We start from the raw sequence: 23,971 nt of genomic DNA on the forward strand, positions 1-23,971 counted from the left end.
ATGCCGACGTTAAAGGGCAGCTTTCTTTATCAGTGTCAGACGTCGCAAGTCACTGCCCAAACACCAGATTTTGATGAGTTCAGGTTGGTTTTGTTGCTGACCCTCATCAACAGCAGTGTATTGATTAGCATCTCTGTGGGCATGCAGACTGACATCAGTTGTGTGTTAACACTGACTGACTGACACAGCCATAATCAGCGTATATGTTTTGCCTCTGTAAAGTTATATTCCACTACTGCTCGAGTACATCAGGCTGGATTTATTCCATCCCTGTGGCAGTAACTGACGGCTCGTGTGCTTCAGAGAGCAGCAGCCGTGACACAAACCACTTACAGAGAACCAAAGGACCAGGAACAGAGGTTAAGCACTCGCTTCAAACTCCTTAAAGGTGAATAGAAGGCCATTATCTAAAGCAAACAACCACTCAAGGTTGAACAGCTGAAAATCATGAGTTCAGCCCTCTTGACATCTGCTCTGAATCAGACATGTTTAGCAGTCTGCTCCCCCCTCTCTCCGTCTGCCTGCCTCCCTTTTCTCTCACTCATTTGTGTAGAGGAACCATTTCAAAGTCAGTTGTAAGCAGACTCACACTCAACATGAACTGCTGTAGGAGTCAGAGACGGTGTAGTGTATGTGTGCTCGTCTCACTACGGCAGCAGTGTGTTTGGATTCAAGCATCAGTCTCTCAGAGTGAGGGGTTACATGCTGCAGAGTAGCACTGATACTCCAGATGCATCTGATATAACAACAAACTCTGCCACAGTCTGCTGAGACTGCAGACATTAAATAACCAAGCTGGTTTTACTGTATCTTTATTTTCATCTACAATCCACAAGAAGCCTTCATACCTTAATATTCAAATAGGATGTTTGTCACTGCCGTCCAAAATGAAGCAAGTGTCTCTTTAGAATGATGTGGCAGTGAATCAGGAGGCAGAGCATTCGTCCACCAATTAGACGGCTGGTGGTTGGATGCCTGGCCTCTTCAGTCTACATGTCCAAGTGTCCTTGGGCAGCAGCGAACCCCAAATTGCTCCCTATGGCTGTGCTTTGGTGTGTGAGTGTGGGTGTGAATGTTTATTTGATGAGCAGGTGGCACCTTGTATGGTAGCCCTTTCCATCAGTGTATGAATGTGTGTGAATGGGTGAATGTTGCCTGTGAAGCACTTTGAGTGGTCACTAAGACTAGCAGAGCGTTGTATAAATGCAGTCTGTTTACCATCCATTTATAAAAGACTTTTAATCTTCCACCTCTGAAGGTGAGGTCCAGTTTAGTTTAGGCTACTACTGTAAAGCACTTGGTTTAGTTTGGAGAAAGGTCACATTGGTGGTTGAGAGAAGCCTGACTGATGCAAACTGCAGTCTGCAGTGGCAAACCAGCCCAACCATCAATGTAGTGGTAAATTTAACCCATGGATTTTTACCTGTGCTCCTGTTGTGACCTGGTTTTGTTCACCACACCAGGAGCATTTCAGAAGCCGAATGTTTTGCATGCGTGATTTTGTACACTTGCAGTTTTTGTTGATTTGGCCATTTTTTTGTTGATTTTTTGGCCTCTACTGGCGGAACAGAACAAATCATTGATTGTGAAAAGTGTTCTCCACCCACACTGGAATGTATATACACTGAACAAAAATATAAATGCAACACTTTTGTTTTTGCTCCCATTTTTCATGAGCTGAACTCAAAGATCTAAAACATTTTCTATACACACAAAAGACCATTTCCTCACAAATATTGTTCACAAATCTGTCTAAATCTGTGTTAGTGAGCACTTCTCCTTTGCCGAGATAATCCATCCCACCTCACAGGTGTGGCATATCAAGATGCTGATTAGACAGCATGATTATTGCACAGGTGTGCCTTAGGCTGGCCACAATAAAAGGCCACTCTGAAATGTTCAGTTTTATCACACAGCACAATGCCACAGATGTCGCAAGTTTTGAGGGAGCGTGCAATTGGCATGCTGACTGCAGGAATGTCCACCAGAGCTGTTGCCCGTGAATTGAATGTTCAATTCTCTACCATAAGCCTTCTCCAAAGGCGTTTCAGACAATTTGGCAGTACATCCAACCGGCCTCACAACCGCAGACCACGTGTAACCACACCAGCCCAGGACCTCCACATCCAGCATGTTCACCTCCAAGATCAGACGACGAGCATGCAGATGAGCTTCCCTGAGATGGTTTCTGACAGTTTGTGCAGAAATTCTTTGGTTATGCAAACCGATTGTTGCAGCAGCTGTCGGGGTGGCTGGTCTCAGACGATCTTGGAGGTGAACATGCTGGATGTGGAGATCCTGGGCTGGTGTGGTTACACGTGGTCTGCGGTGTATCCCAGTGTATCCCACTGGCTAGCTCATCTCTGCTGCTTTGCACTGCTCTACTGCTGATATCAGGACGGTGTTGTTGTGGAAAGGTAGCACCAACCCTTTGGATCCATTGCGGTTAACGTCACCATTGTTAAGCTCTGTTTATGAAGTTTGCACCATTAGCTACTAGCTGCCAGCTCAGCCACCTCCATGTTGAGAACTGTGTGCAGACAACTCATACCCACTGAGTTTAACATGGAGCCTCTTTAAGATCTGCTCTCAGCTTCATTGTAAAGACCACACAGAATGAAGTCATGTCTGTTGCCGAAACTTCAGAAATTCCTGATGATGAAATGTTTTCATCAGACTGATAAATGTGAGAGTCCAGATATTGACTGCAGTTTTCCTCATCTCACTCGGGGACTGAGCGGAGAGAGCGATGCTTTGGTTCAGTTAACACTGTCATATTGAACCACCAGTCAATTGATGAAAAGCAACTTTGCTGTTTAATGAGTTTGCCCCCAGTCAGGCTAGCATTTATGAGCAGGCATCACCAGGACAATGCTTTAATGAACCACTGTCATATTCCATCTCACTCAGCTACAAGGGACGTCTAATTAGGGACGGCCACCAAGTGTCCCACCACGTCCACTGGAAGGACCAGCAGTCAGTTGAAATACCAGCTAACACCAGTCCTCAGTCAGTGCCGCTCGCTGCCCTCAGGGCTGCTTGGAAAGCTTAGTCAGGCCGAACAACAGTGGCTCCAATATTTACTGACAGCCTCACATTCCCAATTAAAATGACAATTAGAGATGGACAGCACGAAATGGGACTGAATAATGATGTAATGCCCAACATCTGAATGGAAAGAAGTGAAGAGGGTTGATTTGTCATGAACCCAATTCTTATTCGATGTGATTAGATTGCCTCTTACAGTGCTAAAATGACATCAAAGACAAATATAATCTGAGCAAGTGAATGTTGGGGCCGATTCAGACCTCAAAGTAGCTGCATAGCAGTGATCAGCAATCAACAACGTTCCTGGCCCCGGGCCGTTCATTAGACCAGGATCTGGCGTCAGTCCAGGATGCCTCAATATTTGCTGACAGGCAGTCCGTCTGGACGCCTTTCCAGCGTGGATTAATTGGTCCTATCAGGCCAAAAACCTTTTCTGCAATCCAATAGTTACCCTTTGACAGACTATTAAATATTCTGACTGATTTTAGATCAGTTAAGTAAGTTTCATTAAGAGTTTAATACACATTTATACAGTATGTGACATTTTGGGGGGGGGACACACACCCGGTGGAGGAAATGTACACATTGGCTCGGTCCCACTTCTCTTAAATTTATCATATACTTTCTGTTAAGAGGAAAAAAATAAGAGAAGACGCAGATGCACCAAATGTTCTCAACCATCTAAATCTGCTCTAAGGTGCTGAATGATGAATCCCACATGATTCTAAGACACCTATTAGCACAGATAACACCCTCTAAACACTATATAAAGGCAGGTGTTATGCCGTGTGCAGTGACTCTTGCGCATGCCCGAGAATCACAGAGATGTCACCAAGAAGGCTTAAAAAAGAACAACTGCTGTAGCTGGGAAACTGACTGTTCCGAATCCTGTAGGGGGGTTCGGGGGCAAGTTCCCCCAGGAGAAAATGTTGTATATATTTGATTTAAAGGCATCAATCTGGTGAAAGTTATGATGGCAGAATATGCCTAGATGTGAACATCTTTGTGCTTTTTATGTGTGAAAAATGTTCTATTTTTACTGATAAAAACACTAATGGTATGTTATGGTGAAGGGTTGCACTTAAAATACGGCTATGGACGAGTGGTTGAACATTTCAGTAATCAAAAGAAAAATGACTGACGCACTGATGGAGGGCTATTTTATTATTTTAAATCATGTGCAGACAAAATATTCTTTTAAAACTCTCACTCACAAACACAGTTACATATACACAAAACAATACAAAATACGCAATACGAAAAGAAAACAAAAGGTGAGATTCAAATCAATTACACACAAACAGACACAAATTACTGCTTTCCTCCCTCCCTCACGATTTGCAGGTATGGCACCCTGAATCAGAGCATTAAATTTGCGGCGTCGAAAAGATGATATCAAAAGTCCTCTGGTAGTTGAATGCCTCTGGGACAGGCCCATTTATGGCAACCAGAGGTGGGTAGAGTAGCCAAATATTGTACTCAAGTAAGAGTACTGATACTTTAGAACAATATTACTCAAGTAAGAGTAAAAAGTAGTCATCCAAATAATTACTTGAGTAAGAGTAAAAGAGTATTTGATGAAAAAACTACTCAAGTACTGAGTAACTGTTGAGTAACATCTGATTTATTTGTAAAATAAGAACATGAACGTAATCAATCAATCAAAAATAATAATCTGCAAATTCATGTATTTTAAATGATACCCCTTTAACTAAAACAAAAATAAATTAAATCTTTACAAACATAACACGAATCAAGGCACAAGAAACACAAATATATTCTTATATATACTGCACACACACACATATATATATGTGGAGCTGCGGTTAACTATAGCCCCTTTTACACTGCCAGATTTTCCGCGAATGTTGGGCCGTTTTGCCGGCAAGCTGCGAGCGTTTAGACACACAGAGCCAGATTGGCGAGTTGATCCAAGGTGCCCAATTTTCCGCCTCGTAGAGTAGACATATTGGCGGAACCCTTTTGGTTTAAAAAGAACGACACGGCCTTCCTTCACGGGAGGGGCTGTTGATGACTTGTGGGAGGAGCTGTTGATGACGCTACACGTGCGACCCACTGGCGGTGGATAAACCGGAAACAGCTGATAGCAGGAATTAGCGAGCAGCTAGTAGCAAGAGGGAAACGCAAACCTGACAGACACTGTAAAGATGAGCAACTGGGGAGACAAGGAATTGCGCGCCCTCCTTGTCCTCGCAAACGAAGAGGCCATTAACCGTCAGATGACGGGGACGGTGAAGAACGGGTCGACTTATGAGAGAATCGCCGAAGGACTGACCAGCCGCGGCTTCCCTCCCACGTCACTGTTTACGTCACACGCTGAGCTACACGTTTTATTACTTGCTCACGCCCCCCATTGTCCCGAAAAAGGCACATTCTGTATAAACAAAAGTAGGTAGGCGGCATTTTGCTGCACTCCCCGATTTTGTTTTTATACAGCCAATGCTGAAAAAAGACTGATTGGGCTTTCCTGCAAATTTGCACAATTCCTATTTAAAAAGAGCTTATGGCAGCTGGCGCAAAAATGTGAATGGCCTTATCTAGAGTACCTAGGTTTGTCTGTTCTGGGCTACTGTAGAATCATGGCAGTGCAACCTTGTGCACTCTGTGGACGAGGATCCGCTCCCTATTTAGACATAAATGGCTCATTCTGAGGTAATGAAAACACAAGGATTGTTATTTTCAGGTGATTATACACTGAAGACAATGCGCTGTGATATTATTTTGCCAGTCTGCCCCCTTAAATCCTTCACACTGGACCTTTAAATAAGTTTGTAGATTGAAATATTGAGTGTGCAGGTGTTTCCATTTGTGCCGGTTTTCAGACAGTCTTACACCTGATGTGTGTGCAACTATTACACTGTCCACACCATCATCTTTCAGCGTAGAATTAATATATAATCTCCAGTTTTTTCACTTTCCCTCAAATCATTTTGTTGTTCAGGGACAGTGAGTAAATTGGGGTCACCTGACTTCACGCAGTCATCACCTCCATTTTACCTTGACCTTCACGAGGGCCTGATGGTGAATCCGTGTTGTCCTTGTGTTTACTCCTGTTTCTAACCTGTTTTCTCAGCGAGGTGCTGCCGTCATGTCTGGCCTGCGTTCTACCAGTGTTGCAAATGGGAAATAATGAGTTGTTAACAAGCATTAAATGAAACCTCGGCGAGAGATTGTGACAAACTGACATTGTACAGTAGGTGAGTTCACGCTTTTTTAGGATTTCTATTCGGAGCAGACTGCTGGAATATCACATTACGTTCCGGGTGAGGGCTTTCTCTTCTGCCTTCTCATCCCCCCATCATCAGTGTTTTGTTTCATATAGGCTGAATCAGCTTACCTATTATGGTAATAAGATCACCCATCTGTGAACCTGAGAAATTGACATGGACTATTTCTATTTTAGTTCTTGTGGGGATCCTTAATACCTTTAGTGATACCTTGATACAATTCATCCCGAGTGCGAATTCTCACATGTACGCGTGTAATTGAGTTTGCCTAAGTGAAACTGCTGTCAGATTTCTCAGATGGGATTTGTAATTAGCTGAGATGAACTTTGAAACCTGGCTGCTGCTCTTGTTCCTAACAGCCTTGAAATCAGACATATTGGAGACACGCAGAGGGACCGGAGTGAGTTTCTTTTTGGTGCTGTGCTCTCATTTGTTTGGTTAACTACGCAGATGCACACACACCTGTAAACACTCTCACACAGGAGGTAGATGTATGCAAACAGACGTGTGCATACTGGCTGCGTTGAGAGGCAAACACACACACACACACACACACACTCAGATAAGTCCCTTTCCCTTATACAAAGTATAAAAACCCAAATACTCTGAAGCTGACGACCCTTATGGGATAAACAACCGAGCAGCAGCAGTGCACGTCTGCCTGGGAGGAAGGGAGGAAGAGAGAGATGTTAGGGGAAAATATTGTCTTTGATCTGATGATATCTGTTGTGCGGGCTAACTTGCCATGAAGGCTGAACAAAACAAGGGTGTTTGTCAAACATAATTTGCTTTCGTCTTGGTGACGCCCCGGGATTGTAAAGCTGAAAGGAAGGTGATAACTACACATCTCTGTCTCCGCGGCGTGTGACACAAAGTTTTTCCACGCTCTAAGTTGAAAAGCTCTTAACGGCGTCTCTGCTGACTGCTGCCACTCAGCGTTAGACAGCAACAGATTACCTGTTACAGCGCAGGATGTTCTTCTTTTAGGAGCATTTGTACAGTTTCTGACACGTCTGATCAGCGCTGCCACGCTCCTCTGCTCCTCTGTAGGGCTGCAAGAACAAGATTTGGGCAGTGATGCAACAACTAAAAACACTGAAGTGCTATCACCACCAATGCTGACCTTATTAAACATTTTTATTAACCTCCTTCTCCCCACTCGTAATTAAAAATTAATGTTTAGTAGCACACTCATGTTAAATGGCACTTATACTAATTATACCAATCAGCACTCTGTTGTGAAGTCACTTGTTTTTTTATTTATCAAAGTGCTACAGTACATAGACGAAGTCTTGTTGTTATTATTAATGCTGATTTAGCCACATGGCGAGCACCACTCCATCAGCCTTCATTTGTGTAAAAGCCATGAATCAGTCTTTTAATTTACAAAACAACGGGATGTTTTGTGTCAGGCTGGGCTGTGATTCACTCGCTGCAAAAAAGACTGTATAAATAGTGACCGAAGCTGCGGTGATGTCATCCATTGGTTGATGTCCCATTTTGAAGCCTGGAGTTTGATATTTTCAGTGTCGCCATCTTGGATTTTAGGAGCCAGTTATGATCATATTTGGACAAGAGGGTGGAGCTGTGGAGGAGTCAGGTGTGGATCCGTCTCCTAGGCTGTGGCGATGTCTCCTAGACCAACCCAGCCTCTTTCCAAAGTTGTGGAATACTGCTGCATGGTCAGTGACTTCCAACAGTTGTCCTTTCACGTCAGCATGATACCGGTTGTCAGTATTGTTCAACGGTGCCTGGCATCAGGGGGAAATGCGGCGGGACAACAACGTACGTTAAGGCAGTGGAAGTCCAAGTAAGACGGGTGGGAGGAGTGGTGTATGGGTCAAACAACCACCGACTTTCACCAGGGAGGCTGGTGTTTGCGTCCTTTAAGATTGTAAAGCCAAACCCTGTTATTTTTTCCTAAACCCAACCACGTGGATGTGTTGGCTAAATGTGACCACGTGTGTTTTTTGTTAAAGGAAAAAAACATCAATCCGCAGTGTTGTACCGACTGGGTGTGTTTATTTTGAAAGAGACTGTATACAAACTGTACATTTCCTGTGACCCCTTTATTATAAAAGTCAACTCATGTTTATTGAAACAAAAATCATCAGCTGACCTACTGGACTCTAACTATTAGTTTTTATAATAAAATGTATTACTACAATACTTACCCAATTGCCAGAATAAATGTCAGCATTGTACGTTTCTGTAAACCACAGATGTGTCACATTTGTGTGTTATTAAAACCTCTTGTACTCCACCCTCATTTTGCAGCAAAAACGCCTAAAATGACATACCCAAATTAAAATGACTGTAGCGTCTGAACCGCTCTGACTACATGCATGCATGAGGTCTTGCCAGAAAGAAAACTCCCTGAAGTTTCTTGAGAAAGTGTCAGAAACACTCTAGGTGATACATCTGAGCAGGTAAATGACACTGTGGGGCTGTAGGCACACTATCAGTGAACACTTGTTTCAAATTTGAAGAAGACTGCTCAAAGTATGACCATTCTACAGTGTTTTTTTCCATGAAAAGATCCAGGCGGAGCTCCAAAAGACAAGTCGGTCACTCTGCTTCAAAACAGTACTATCAGTGATCAAACAACACTCAGCCAGCTTCAAACATTGTACCTTATTGAAATCAGGTGTGATTATGATAGCTGATGTTGTTTATGACACTGAAATGTGAAAGTTGTGATCCCGCTCTCGCGAGTAATCCTTTAACTTTTCCCGTCGAAAAACGGCATGACATGACTTGTCACCACTCATTGTGATTTTGGACTTTGTGTGTTTAGGCTGCTCTGGTGCGAAATACATAAGAAATACAAGAAAAACGATGTTATTTTTGAAAAGTTGAGAACTTCCTGAATCCGGCAATACCAAACATCACATGGTCTGATGACGTAGTGCGCCTGGGAGATACCATTTAACAGAGGAGGAGGGGAGCGAGGACGTTGGCGTCCTCGTGGAGTTAGAGGTAGCAGATAAATTTTACATTTCTTTTTTTTCTGGTATGGAAAAGATCATGTTTTGGCTTAAAATACCTGCAGTTGGTGGCACAATCCTGGCAGGAATTGCAGCGATGTGTCTGTAAATAACGACCATTTTTCATGGCACTACAGCAGCATGTTAAGTGGCTAAAAAGCAGCTGGAAACACAGCAGTGACTCGCTATTAAACAACCGTCTTCTTGTTTGTTGGTCTGGAATAGTGGTCTGTGGGTTGGCAGGCATCTCGTCTAGGCATCACACCATCCACTATCCCCTCCACCTCCTGATGACAAGGTCATCTTATCTACTTTGTCACTTCATAAGTGTTGATATAATACGTATAACACATACAAATGCAACAAATGCATTGTTTCCAGAAACATACAATGCCATCATTTTCTCTGGCGACAGGGCTGATAATATCTGCTCTGACTGATGGCCAAAACTGTATGAACAGAGGAAGAGTGTGTTGCCTGCCTCAGTCTGTTTTAGCCTGGACTGCCCTTGGATGCATCTCACACACACATGCACACACACCTGGATTACCCTGAAGGGTTAGCACTCAGCAGTCACGCTGATTAACTTAAAAAATATCCTCTCACCCCGTTTTCCTCTCACGGCTACAGAGCTGCTTTCTCTCCTCATCCCATCCTTTCTCTCCTCCTCCTCGGTGTCCCCCTCCTCTTCCTCTCCACCCCCATCAGGCAGGCAGACAAGGTGACCCAGCGTGGCTCCTGCTGTCTGTCCAGATGTTGAATCACCGTGATTCCCCCTCTATATGTTGGCCATTGTCTCGCTGACAAAGAGCCGCTTGCAGACACTCAACGGGAGCCGCTTTCAGAACTGATTAAATCTCTGATAGAACATGATTATTCTGACTCTCACTCCTGTTCCATCGATCGGACCGTGTGCTCGTCTAAAAAAATGGCATCCTTATAGAGAGCGCTAATGCTCATATTTACAAAGCATCTGGGTGTGTGTGATCAGACACATGTATGCATTCTTCTTATTCTGTCATTGCTTGAGATCTTTGACCAAAACTCCACCTCTTATTCATCTAATTGGTTACTGACTCACGGTTAGCGTCTCTAATGCTTTTCCTATCATAAACAAACCCCTGGAAGAACGTCATCATTACTGAAACACGCCATCACAGAGAACATTTGACGGCCTGCATGGATGGATTACTGAACGGGCCAACCGGGCACAGATCCAGGGGCCCAACGTGTCAGAGCCCCCTTGACCTTCACTTGAAAAATCCCACTTACATTAACACTAATCCACCTCTCCTCCCACGCACATTAGTAATCAAGCCCCTTCTTCCTACATGTCCAAACTCCTTCATATCTACACACCCTCCTGTACTCTTAGATCCTCTTCTGCAATCCAGCTCACATCACCGTCTGCCCGCTTTATTACCATGGGTTCTAGAGCCTTCAGCTGATTTGCCCCCGCCTCTGGAGCTCTCCCCAACATGACACTCACAATATTGACTCCCTTTCCAATTTCAAATTTCAAATACACGTTTTCAAGCTGCCATAGTCGGTCTGATTAAATGGTGACACACATAGTATGACCTGCACTGATGACGATTCTATACCTAACACGTACAGACCTGGAAGAGACTCAAAATAACCACAAAAAGATGCAAAGGAACTACAAAACAACACATAATGACCAAAAACCCACAAAAAATCACCTCCTAAAGACAAAATACTACAAACAAAAATGTATAATGACGAAGAAAGACACAAAACAACTCTATAGAGATGCAAAACTACCACAAGGAGACACAAAACCATGAAAAGATGCAAACAATTACAAAGACATGCAAAACAACACCAACAAAAAAGGCGAGACTACCACAAAGTTTGTGCGTCTTGCTCCTGTGTTGTAGGAGTGGTGGAGCCTTTAGCATATCTGTACCCAGGAAACCATTGTCTTATAAACCGTCCAACACTGCGTTGACACTGAGTTTTTTTGTGCAAGTCAAGCAAAAATGAACCTCTGTTAATATACTGAATTAAGTTTAAAAACAATTTGAATATTGGACTGATTTAACTTTATCAGTGTTTCTGTTTTTTCACCTCTCTGTTTCTGCCTTCGTCTCCTCGCCCAGACAACCTGTTGATCGATTACCAGTTTACCTTCAGTTTGCTTCAGGAAGACGACCGCCACTACACCAGCATCAACTTCATGGCCACACCTGAACAGGTAATGCATGGACTCAAAGGCACATAAGGAAAGGGAATTTAGGATCTAAACATGAAGCGTTTCAAAATAAATGTAACCTGTATTTTTTCCTGTTTGTAACACTCTCTTACATGATAGGTTGAACTTCTTCTTCTTCTTCTTTTCTTTTTAAAAGTAGTATCACGTCCTGGTTGCCTGACAGACAATCTGATCACTATGCCACAAAGCTGTTTTATAAAAGAAGCTGTAAAACATTTATTCTCTAAATGTAGGAACCTGCTGTCTACAGTGAGAAACATTTAAATTCTTGAGTGTTATTGGACCTGTTTTTCCTCCTCAGAGCCTGAAGGTGTGTTCAGATACAAGTGAGAGTGGAATATTGAGGCAGCGTTGCAGACAGAATCAATGGAACAAGACAAAAAGAGGCCAATAGATTCAAATTCGCCCCAGGTGACACAAGTTGAGGCGGAGATGGAGAGGCTCGAGTTAAAAATGTTTTAGCAAAGCATTCTTCTGGTGGACTTTATGCATGTGCACAACAAAGTGCAAAAGGTCGACAGACCGAAAGGAAAATAAGTAAAACAAGTGTCTATGCTCTGAGGAAGAAGTCCAACAACAACGTGAACTCCAAAACCACCCCAGCAGTCAATAAATAAACCAAGCATCAAGAATTTGCTTTGCATTGAGTCTGAATGCATCTTAAACTTTCATTGTGTGTTTTCCCCTCAGTGCTCCACTTCTATGTACATCTGCTTCGATCAAAGTGTTACGTCCAGCTCAGTAACTCGACTGCATGGGTTTCTTTTTGCTTTGTGTGCAGGCCAACAAGAACCTCGACATGTCCATCAATGCCTCGAACAACTTCAACCTCAACATCACATGGTCTCTGAGCTCAACAGGTAAAGAACATGAATTTATACTTTTCTTAAAAATCCATTTTGGTTGATTGTATATGAAGCATTTTAGTTTCTCCAACTGACTTTTAATTGCCAGTAGGTGTGAATGAGAGCGTACATGGTTCACACTCTCTATGTATCAGCCCTTGGATAGCCTGGAGATCTGTCCAGGGTTTGCCTCGCCTCTCGCCCAATGACTGCTGGGATAGACTGCAGCCCCCTGCGACCATGAATAGGATAGGCGGTTACAGATAAAGGATGAATGGATGGTTTCTCCGTCTATTTAGGTGGTGTCGATGAAAAATTAGGGTCCTTGCAAAACAGACATAAACTCACATGTAATTTTACTTATTCTATCTGATTAGACTTTGACCTGTGTTTGACTGACATTCATTATTGTCTTTAACGATTAATTTGCCAATTATTTTGTTGATAAACAATCATAAAATGCCCCAGTCAACTTTCCAGAGTCCAAAGCGATGTCTTCAAATAGTGTGTTTTATTCGGCCAACAGTCCAACACCCAAAGATATTGAGTTTACTATCACATGAGAGAAAGAGAAGCAACAAATCCTCAAAATCAAGAAGCTGGTACCATGTAGTGTTCAGCATTTTTGTTTTGAAAATTACTTAAACATTTTAGCAATTATCAGAATGGCTGCCAGTTAATGTTACATCAATTAATCTGTGAATCGTTTCAGCTCTAATTGACATCCATATAAAGTGCAACACACAGCGCCTAATGTTACGGCATCTGATTTCTGTTGCACACAGCCAACGCCTACAAACAGAAATGGTTGACAGTAGTTGTGCAGCCTGTTCTCACTCCCAACTGGTCAATACTGCTGTTTTGTCAGTGGATCTCGGCATCTGACACATACGAACAGAGGCAGTGTTCAATATGAATATGATATCCATCGGACTGTGGTAGTTTGTGATGTAGTTGGTAACTATCATAGTATGAAGTGCGAAAAAGTCTGTATAGGAAGGGCGGGAGGGGAGGTTTGATTGGTCAAACAAATGCCAGACTTTCACCTGGAAGCCGGCTGTTCGTTTCCAGTGTGAAAAGTCAAGTTTAATAAGAATGTAATGTGCTGTATGTAGCCTGTTATCCTCATGACATATGTCATGTGACGTGACATGATGTCAGTAACAACTGTACTTATTGGTTGCCTCAATGTGACAACATAATTTTATTGCCTTTACCTAAAGACATAAAACCTTAAAGGGACAGTGCACCCAAAAATGAAAATTCAGCCATTATCTACTCACCCATATGCCGAGGGAGGCTCAGGTGAAGTTTTAGAGTCCTCACAACACTTGTGGAGATCCAAGGGGAGAGGAGGTAGCAACACAACTCCACCTAATGGAGGCTGACGGCGCCCCAGATTCAAACGTCCAAAAACACATAATTGAAACCACAAAATATCTCCATACTGCTCGTCCGTAGTGATCCAAGTGTCCTGAAGCCCCGACATAAAAAGTTGTTTGGAAAAACGTCATTTGAACTCTGTTTTTAGCCTCATTGTAGCCTGTAGCTCTGACTGCCTCTCTGTGCACCGAGCTCACGTGTGTGTGCTTGCATGTCTCACGGTCTCGTGAGCGCGGTACTTCACCTGAGCCTCCATTGGCATCGGTAGATAATGGCTGGATTTTCATTTTTGGGAGCACTGTCCCTTTAAAGCATGTTTTATTTTTACCTATGTTGTAAGTTAAATTTGACAGACACTGTCAGGATGTAAGAAGCATAAATTGTCACGTCGGGTGAATGTTGAAAAGTGACATCAGGGTACCGAACGCTCCACTGACAAAAGGGCGGTAATTGATGAATTCAGATGAGCTGTGACATACAGATCTGCATATGTGATAATAAGCTGGTGAAATGTGACATATGACACACACACACACCTGCAAGATGCTGCAGGTGTGTGACATGACATTGAAAGCAATGGATATTTTGACATGTGTTGCACTTAAGTCTCCTGTTTCAAATGAAACGAGTAGCACAATTTGGCCTCATACTCTTATTCACAAGAGTTGAAAAATTGGAACTTCAGCGAGTGATTCGTGCCACGATAGCCGATCAGCAATGAGATCCTCTGGGGATGTATGACGCTGAGGATGTACCAACGGAAGTTCATCCATCAATTCAGCGATTTCACGTGTGTATGATGCGAGTCAACACAAAATATTCCAGCATTCAAACTCGTGCGAGTAACGTGATGCGAAGTTTAGCATTGCGTTTGGTGTGAACACAACATTAGCCTGTTAGCGTTAGTTAACTTGAACAGCTCTTCCCACCTTCAGCCTGAGCAGAGATCTATCAGCCAGAATACCTGGAAACACCTGTTGGGGTTTCAGAGGCCTTTAAATAGTTTAAATAATGGTAATATCTTTAACCAGATCCACTTAAAATGATGCTCCCTCTGTCATCTCAGTAAAGACACATTACATCTACAATTCTATCAAAGTAGTAAAACTGTTAAAGGCGGTCTTCTCTTGAAACGAAGCCATTAGTCTTTTTAATAGGATGTTTTTCTGACTCCTCAGTACCGTCTAATAAAGCAGAGTGAGCTGTAATATATAAGATGTAATTAGATTTTGATACAGTGGTTGATTGTTTAGTCAGTTTCTAAAGCTCTGCCGTTTAGCCGCCTGCCTGTAAAGATATCCCACAGTCAGTATCTTTCATTGGTGGCCAAGTGTCCTCAAGTGAAATGGTCAGATCCACTTCCTGCTCGCCTCCCGGGGATTCCCCCTCCTGACAAAACACATCAGAAGCTATTTTGAATTTTGGCATTAGGCTGTTTTATACATTTTCCCTCCTGATTTCAATTAAGATAAAAGCACTCTGCTTCCACCACTCAGTGTCTTGGGGCCCAGAGCCTCTTCAGTTTGGGACTGTGGGCCTTGTGTGTGTGTGTGATTGTGTGCACACTATTACAGAGTGTTTAATGGCCCTGATAAAGCAGGAGGTGGAAATATTTTATTCACAACGTCTGAAAAACTTGGCCATTAACACAGAACTGCTGATAGTCCTCTGAAGGATACTGGAATCAGACCACTTGAGCGCTGAGAGGAATTTACAAGCTCGCCCTGAATTACTGCAAGGTGTCACCAAAATAATTTGCCTGCGTGAGATAAAAGGCACACCATGACATTTTAAAAATCCCGACTGTTTTCACTCAACCTGCCCACTTACCGTTTTCTGTGTAAAAATATCTTTACAAGGATGCTCGCAGTGGAGGCAGCTCGGCTGACGGGTCGCTGTGTTTGACTCTCATTGTGCTGCTCTCACGTGGCTGCAGAGTTTTACACTGCAGAGTTGTTTCTTTCTGCTCTATTGTTGCCTTCCACAAGCTGAGAGGGGAGTGTGATCTGTCCCAGTTTATTCCTTCCCAGTCCCACCTGGGACACCTTTTGTTGTTGCCAACCTACCCCATAATTGCTGGAAATTTAATTGGAACAAAGAATCAATGAACAGATGAGGATACATGTTTCTGGCTAAAGACAGGGTCAGACTGCTGATACCAACCCAAAGTGGCCTGAACCAACAAAGGTGGGTCATTGGGATTTAGAAGGAGCCTGTCTCACATAAAATATTAAGCCCCTTTTCCACTGCACAAAACTCAGTAACACCTGCTAACATCTGGCTTTTTAATGTGATGGGAAAGGTTAAAATCGGCATTCACACCCGGGTCCAGTGACTCTGCAGTAGTCACGTGTATTTATCGGCTCTGATCAGCTTTGATGAAAACATTACACCAGGGTAAACGCACTAATTTTAGCCCCCTAAGCGGCGAGATGCAATGATGCGCCTCCACAAAATACAGTCGATCTCCGTCCAGGCAGCGCTGAAACATCGATCCAAATCAGACAGCACTGAGTTTGAATGAGAGACTCAATAAGTAAGAGGTAAAAGAGGAACCAACCCGGTCTCACTTCAAAGTCGTCGAAATGCAGTGCTTTGGCAGTGATTCGCGCCAGACACCGACAAAAAAAGCCGTCTTTTAATGTTGGTGTTATAGCGGCGGGACAAGAACAAAAGTTAGTGTGGCGAAAGTCCGAGTAGGACGAACGGGATTGGTGGTGGTTGGGTCCAGTAAACACTGACGTTCCTCCTGGGTGAAAGTCTGTGTTTTTTCATAATTATCGTCCAAGAAAGCCACAATAGGCCTATAAACAGCATTTCTATCAGTTGACAGATCACCTTAGAAGCAGGTTTAAAAACAACCTTTTCTGACAAAGGTTTTGTATGTTTGTCCACTCTCTCACATCCTTTACCTCTGAGAGGACCTCTGCCAACATTTCTCATTGAAAACACCACCAACGACAAGCTGCTGTTGATGTGTTGTCTCTTGGTTTTCTACAATGAATGAATGCTGCTGAGGAGAAATACAATAAACCCCCTCAGATATATCACTCTTTGTCCCGTTACCCATCATGAGAGCTTCAGCTGCCCACCAGACAGACACTGAACACTGTTGAGACACTCGGACGGCAAAACACTTCTGTGCGTGACTCTTTTGTAATTCATTTTCTTACTTCCTGTCTCCAACAGCCGGCACCATCTCAGGTGAGGAGATGCCCATCATAGCGAGGACCAACATCAAGGAGCACCGGGACAGTTTCTCGTGTGAGAAGTTCAACTTCAGACTTCACCACAACATCACCTTTTACGTCTACGTGTCCAACTTCAGCTGGCCGATCAAGATCCAGGTAAGAAGCTCAGGGTAGGGACGAATACACGGGGTTTGGTTGTGAGGAAGGTGAAGGATAATGACAGCAGTTTTGATGTCAGCAGTCATTTTAACTTCATTTTTACTCAATGCCTATGGTGACGTCTTCAAATGACTTTTTTTTCAAACCAAAAGTCCACAATCAAAGCTGTCAATCAATGTATAGTCGTCTAAAACAGAAAAAAAATGCAGTAAAGGTAAATTCCAGACTTAAATATTACGGAGGAGTTTCACAGGCACATTGGATATCACGGAGATTCCCGTAGGAGTGAATGGACTTCCAGTTCCCTCATCTCCGTTCACATACGCAAGTGAAAACAAGGCGTCAACCTAGAAAGAAAGGTACGTGCAGGAAAAACGGAACCATAACCTGAAAAATTCTGAAAGCAGACAGATATTTACTGTACACATGCTCACGCTGCCATTGTTACAGACGGGGTGTATCACTTCCACACTCATCTCAGAGTTCTTCCTGTTCTGTTTAATGACTGCAGTATGAACTCTGCTGCTGATTTAGAGCATGATGATGATGATGACAGTAATGAGGATGATTCTGGAAATTATGGTGCTGACGATCGCTTCTGACGTGAAGCAGATGATGAACTCAGGTTTGATTTACAGAAAGGAAAACACCCAGAAGAGTGAGGATGACTGTCTTATGTAGAGCTCTAACAAGTCTGACTCCAAGTGAGAAAGAAAAATGAATTCTACATTTTATGTTTTTAGTCTTACACAACAATTTTGGTGAGAGCACTGCAGTTCACTGCATTGTATTACTCGTGTCTGTAATTTGTTTTTAATTTATCTGTTTTATTATTTCTGTGCCCACACTGTAAATCAGTTTTCTCGTGGGGATGGTAAAGTAATAAATGAATAATACAATACAAGATGAACGTCTGTTCGGTATAACAATACATTAGAATGACTGCCATGTTTAGCTCTGTAAAAGCCACAGACATTATTAATTACAATAAATACAAGAACATGTTTTGTTCCCAATTAATTTGCACCCGCTGGGGTGAAATGGTGAAACACTGACACACGTACTGAAACAATATATAATGCCGTTACGCAAACTTGCGGTTTGATAAGCGTCATTTCAAACAGATGTTTCTCAAACAAATATTTTTTTTGTTTTTTGTGATTGCTGAGGGAATATTCTGAAATTCTTTCCTAAATATTTTCTGTAGAGTTTATGATCATCTTCACTGTGACATCTGGTTTACTCTTCAAATGTCACAATATTCCATCTCACAAGTTGTACAGTGCTGTTAAACTGCTTTTGATGGGAACACGAAAGTAGTGTCTAATGTTGGGTTAAAACATATTACTAGAAAAAAGTAAGATGCGTTGTTTATGCATTGAATTATGTAAGTTCCAAGGTTTAAAATATTTGGTGTTAATATAACTGTTTTAGTTAAAGTCCAGTGGGTTGGGAGAGAGTTACTGCCCCAAGCGGGGGAGTTCAAATATCTTAGGGTCTTGTCCACGAGTGAGGGTAGAATGGAGTGTGAGATGGACTGGCGTTTAGATGTGGCATCTGCAGTGATGCGAGTGTTGTGCTGGACCGTCGTGGTGAAGAGGGAGTTGAGCCAGAAGGTGACGCTTTCAATTTACTGGTCCATCTACGTCCCAACCCTCACCTATGGTCATGAGCTCTGGGTAGTGACCAAAAGAATGAGATCGCGGATACAAGCGGTGGAAATGAATTTCCTCCGTGGTGTTGTCTGGGCTCAGCCTTAGAGATAGGGTGAGGAGCTCAGACATCCGGAGGGAGCTCGGAGTAGAGCCGCTGCTCCTTAGCATTGAAAGGGGTCAGTTGAGGTGGTTCGGGCATCTGATCAGGATTCCCCTGGGCGCCTCTTGTTAAGAGGTGTTTGAGGCGCATCCCACTGGTAGGAGGCCCCGGGGCAGACCCAGAACAAGCTGGAGGGATTACATATCTCATCTGGCATGGGAACACCTTGGGGTCCCCCAGGAGGAGCTGGAAAGTTCTGCTAGGGAGAGGGACATCTGGAATACTTTATTCAGTCTGCTGCCCATGCAACCTGGCTTCGGATAAGCAGTTGAAAATGGATGGTTGGATAGATGTCGTGTTCCTAAAATGAAAATCCATCCACCGATTTTTAACCACTTATGCAGGGCTGGGTTGTGGGACAGCAGGCTGAGCAAAGTACTCCAGATGTCCCTCTCCCCAGCAACGTTTTGCAGCTCATCCTGAGGTATCCCGAGGTGTTCCCAGGCCAGATTAGACTTTAAATCCCGCCAGCATGGCATGTTCTTGGTCTCCCTTTGGGCTTCCTACCAATTGGACGTGCCAGGTGGTGCCCAGGAGGCATCGTGATCAGATGCCTGAACCACCTCAACTGGCACCTTTCAACCCGAAGTTGCAGCGGCTCTACTCCGAGCTCCCTCTAGATGTCTGAGTTCCTTACCTGCTCTCTAAGGCTGAGCCCAGACACCCCACGGAGGATCCACGATCTCAGACTTTCAGTCACCATCCAGAACTCATGACCATAGGTGAGGGTTGGGATGTAGATGGCCCAGTGAATTGAAAGCTTTGCTTTCTGGCTCAGCTCCCTCTTCACCGTGACTGTCCAGCGTGAACTCCTTTGTTGACTCTCATCTTGACCACTTCACCCTCAGCTGCGCACCGCCCCAGTGCGTGCTGGAGGTCACGATGTTATGGGAAAAAAATAATCTGCAAGGGACTTACAGTCATTATATGGAGTTCCCTAACTGAGTCCATTTAGCTGTTTGGATGAGAACGTGAAGCATCATCATCACTGTCATAGCCATCATCTCCAGTTTTCAGGAACTGTCTGTCTGCAAAACATATAGCCCTGACAGGACGTTGAGCATAAACTATTCTGAAAAGTGTTTGGCAAATCTGCTATCACATTTAATGATCTGTGAGTTTTCCAATGTCTCTCCATCAATTATGCAGCACCGGATTAAATCTCCAGGCGGCAGCCGCACACACTAAATATTCACGCTCCAGCCTTATGATCCATTAAATTGAAGTAGACTTTTAGCGGTGATATTTTAAGATGACTGTCATGCGGGGTGCGGGGTGTGTGCTGATGGATGGAGTCAAGAAGTGACAGAATGGAGGAATTAGGGGAGAGTTAAGACAAGCTGGCTGGTTAACTGATGTTGAGACTATGGTACAGTCAAAATGTCCAGTTTTGAGAAAATGGGGACTGCTTAATTGACAGATTGAGGGAGAAGGACAGCAGGTCTGGAGACAGATTTAGATATTAAGCTGGAGATGGATGCATGGATGCGTGGACAGACTGATGAATGGAGAGATGAAGGGAGTGTGATAAAGAGGAAGGACTACAGTAGCTGCTCAGTTACATAAGCATTCAGGTCAAAGTTAAAGAAAAAAATGGATTTAAAACAACCGTAGAGACATGAACCCTCACCGAGAAGCTTACCAACTATTTGATTTATGAAAGATATTTAAAACACAAGACTTACATTATTATCCTGTGAAGAAACATGAGGGCGAAATGCATTGTTTAAAAAAACTAAAACAAAAAAAACCCTTTAAAAGGGTAGTATTATTCAAAAATTTGCAAACTCCACACAGAAAATGTGCACCAGGTAACAAGATAGGCAGCAACTGCCTACACTCCAAAGCAACCTTAAAAGGAAGACAGACTTATCAAAAAGAAAGTCGAAAAAAAGAGTCTGACAGTTGATAAAATTAACATGTTAATATTGGCAAAGTGTTTCAGATATGGAGGGAAAAGGTTGCCGATAGTTTACTTCTCTGTTACCCAATGCCTACTTTTTACAGCTGCGGCTTTAAATTCACATTAATGTAGCTAACGTTAGCTATTGCCTCGAATCACAGTGTGTTCTCCACCGCACTCCCTGCCACTACAGCAACCCCAATCTAGCCAGTGCAAACCCCAACTCAGGTGCCTTGACTCATCACCAGATCAGCAAACTTTCTGTTGCTGCTGTTGCACAGATTAGACCCAGCCAAGCCACCAGGTTGCTGTGACACTTGACGCTGGGTATTTTACACTGGCTGAATTTGTGGGTCCATGTCATTGGTTCGACAGCCCATTGGTTCGACATCCCATTAGTCCGACTGTCCGCGGTGCTGAACAGCACACGGCGGGCGTATGGTGTGCCGCGACCGGCTTGAGGCGGAGCAGGCTCACGGCTTATGTGTTTGCCACTTTCTTTTTCATTTTAACCCACACCATGATCTTTTCCTAACCCTAACCAAGTGGTTTTTGTGCCTAAACCTAACCAGACCTTAACCACAGGGCATCATGATGATTTCGGAATGGACTTAGGAACAATGAGTTTAATATGGTCGGAACAATGGGATGTCGAACCAATGGGCAGTTCCCGAATTTGTACTGCTACAGTTGCCGACCAGAGATCCATCTCCAGTGAAGCAGTCCACAGTGGCTGGGAGTGATGTGGAGGGAGTTTGGGGTGGCTGCCTAATTCTTGTCCCATTTGTGGTCTGATAAACAGAGACAGCCGAGCAAGAAGGGGCTGAGGGAATGTGCTGCGAGCAATTAAATGAATCAATGTATGGGAAAGACTAGGTTATTGTATGAAGCATGTGTATATGCTCACGGTCGTCTGGTTGGAGACATTTTTGGCCTTCTCCAGATTTCTGCATACCCCACAAAAAACTCAAAGGAAGGGTTTGGGTCCATAAAACCTTTTTTTTGTACATCATTATTACATCGAAAACCAAAATACTCCCACTTTCTTAAAGCCATTCTTGCATGCCGCTGTTCACTTGAATGCCACATTTACTTTTTCTAGTTATGTTTTTAGAAAGCCAAGACATAATATTTGAAATCACAGCATATGAAACCTAATTGGGAAACGTAATCCTAATCATTTTGCATCACCACAGTCTTTTGGTGTGTGTATAAATGTTAGCGTTAATGCCAAGTGTCCTGCACCTCGTTATGGGTCATTTGTCCATCGATCGCTCCGCTCATATGCATTTCCCATTAATGCTACATTATCAGAGCTCCATATATCTGCTGGTTGAAAGGTGATATGATAATTACCACGATGAGGCCTATCTCGCCACCGTGTCAGACATGCTCATGTGTAACATGAGAAGCACTCGGCGTCCGGTCCTGTGACCTTGGTGGCTTCCGACGCCAGAACAGGGCGAGGATGAGAAATTGTCCTGAGAATTGGTAATGACCCGCTCTGATATATTTGATCTAATAGAGCTGCGCACACACGTATGCATGCAGGTGCACACAAAATAGCTTCCACATGCACACGAACACTGACGTATGAACATGGAGGACAAAGAGAGAGGAAGGGTGTGAGCGCTATGAGTTATGAGATTACCTTTCTCTTAACATAATCCTGACGTTTTGGTTGCTTGAACTTTACCGAAGCCTAACTAAGGTCATGGTAATTTAGAAAATGCTTATATTAGTCATGTGTGCCATTGTGGGAAGAACTATGGGAAACTAATTTGATAACTTTATTGTCAACTAAGTGTTTACCAACATAAATGTAGGCACCCAAATGGCAACTGTTTGGATTTTGCCCTTTCTGATAACAACTAATTGTCTCAGAGCCAGTTTTCAACATTGTGTGACAGCAAATAGCAAGTCGTTGAAATCTGGGCCTTGGACAGTGACTTGCGGCGCCAGACACTGATGAAAAAAGACGGCCTATAACGTGGGCATGATACGCAGCTGATTGATGATAATGGCACTTGGCTGCATCGGGGAAATGTGGTGGGACAAGAATGAAAGTTAAGGCAGAGAAAGTCCAAGGTGGGCAAGAGTGGTGGTGGATGGGTCCAACAAACACTGACTTTCACCCCGGGAGAGCGGTGTTTGCGTCCCGTGAGTTTATAAAGCCAAACCCTGTTCTTTTTTCCTAAACCTAACCATGTGCATTAGTTGTTGGAATAAAAGAAACATCAATTTACAGTGTTGTACCCACGTAGTACATTTATTTTGAAAGAGACTGTGAACAAACTGTACATTTCCTGTGGAAACAGACAGTGCATGTAACAGGCTGAAGTTGACATAGCATCCCAGAACGTCAGCAACCAACACACCCAGGGTACCTTGGGCATCATATCTGGACGTGGAAGGTCTGTGACCAAACACTGATATGTGACAAAGTCAGAGTGAGAATGTGTTACCAGTAGGTATAGTACAGAAGTCTGTTTGGTCAAGATGGCAGGAATCTTTTGATATCCAAACAACCTGCAACAAACAATCAGGAAACCGTCGCCTAGAATTGGTAAAAACGTGTGGTTAATCTAATTCAAAGCACTCAGACTCTGCACACAGCGTTCTTCACTGGGAGAAAAGGTGAAAGCAGTCACATGGACAAATATCCTCACTGAGCAGGTCGAAAACTGAAACGTGTCCTTAGAAAGGTAGAAATCCATGAAAGCACACACATATAGAATATGCACACACACTAATGTGACCGGTGAGTGTTTCCCTGGCGGCATCCTGACGTCAGCTGGGAGTCGGGGGCTGGTTGTAAGGCAGGGGGAGGTGTTGGAATCGGTCGTTCTGCTGGAACAGATTTTGATTGGTTCTGTCACGGTGACCTTGCACCTTCGTTCTCGCGCTCCTGCGCTCACCATCATGACACGACATTTACCAGAATGTTCCAGCTTTAAATGTATGTAGGGGCGAGTTACAGACATTATTCAGGGTCCTGTTGGCTGTTTACTTCAAATACATCAGGAAATGATAGCACTCTGAGACAATTATGTCTCTATTTCATGGTCAGTGCTTTTACTAAACAGGAAATGAGATCTGTCAGACAAAGACTTCCACTTTGAAAGTTTTATTTGTGATTGATTGTTTCCTAGTTTT

The 23,971-nt window shown here is 43.4% G+C and overlaps 1 protein-coding gene across 3 annotated transcripts in view; it reads left to right on the forward strand.

The window, feature by feature from the left end:
- The window catches only part of atrnl1a (attractin-like 1a), a 445,178-nt gene that overhangs the window by 196,110 nt on the left and 225,097 nt on the right, over window positions 1–23,971 (forward strand). For all 3 annotated transcript variants that reach the window (XM_033643351.2, XM_078160934.1, XM_033643359.2), the window contains 3 exons: window positions 11,407–11,501; window positions 12,301–12,379; window positions 16,937–17,094. In XM_033643351.2, coding sequence (XP_033499242.2) covers window positions 11,407–11,501; window positions 12,301–12,379; window positions 16,937–17,094 — 332 coding nt within the window. The remainder of the gene's footprint in view (window positions 1–11,406; window positions 11,502–12,300; window positions 12,380–16,936; window positions 17,095–23,971) is intronic.

The sequence above is a fragment of the Epinephelus lanceolatus genome, chromosome 17 (genome assembly GCF_041903045.1).
Source record: "Epinephelus lanceolatus isolate andai-2023 chromosome 17, ASM4190304v1, whole genome shotgun sequence".
Taxonomy (NCBI): domain Eukaryota; kingdom Metazoa; phylum Chordata; class Actinopteri; order Perciformes; family Serranidae; genus Epinephelus; species Epinephelus lanceolatus.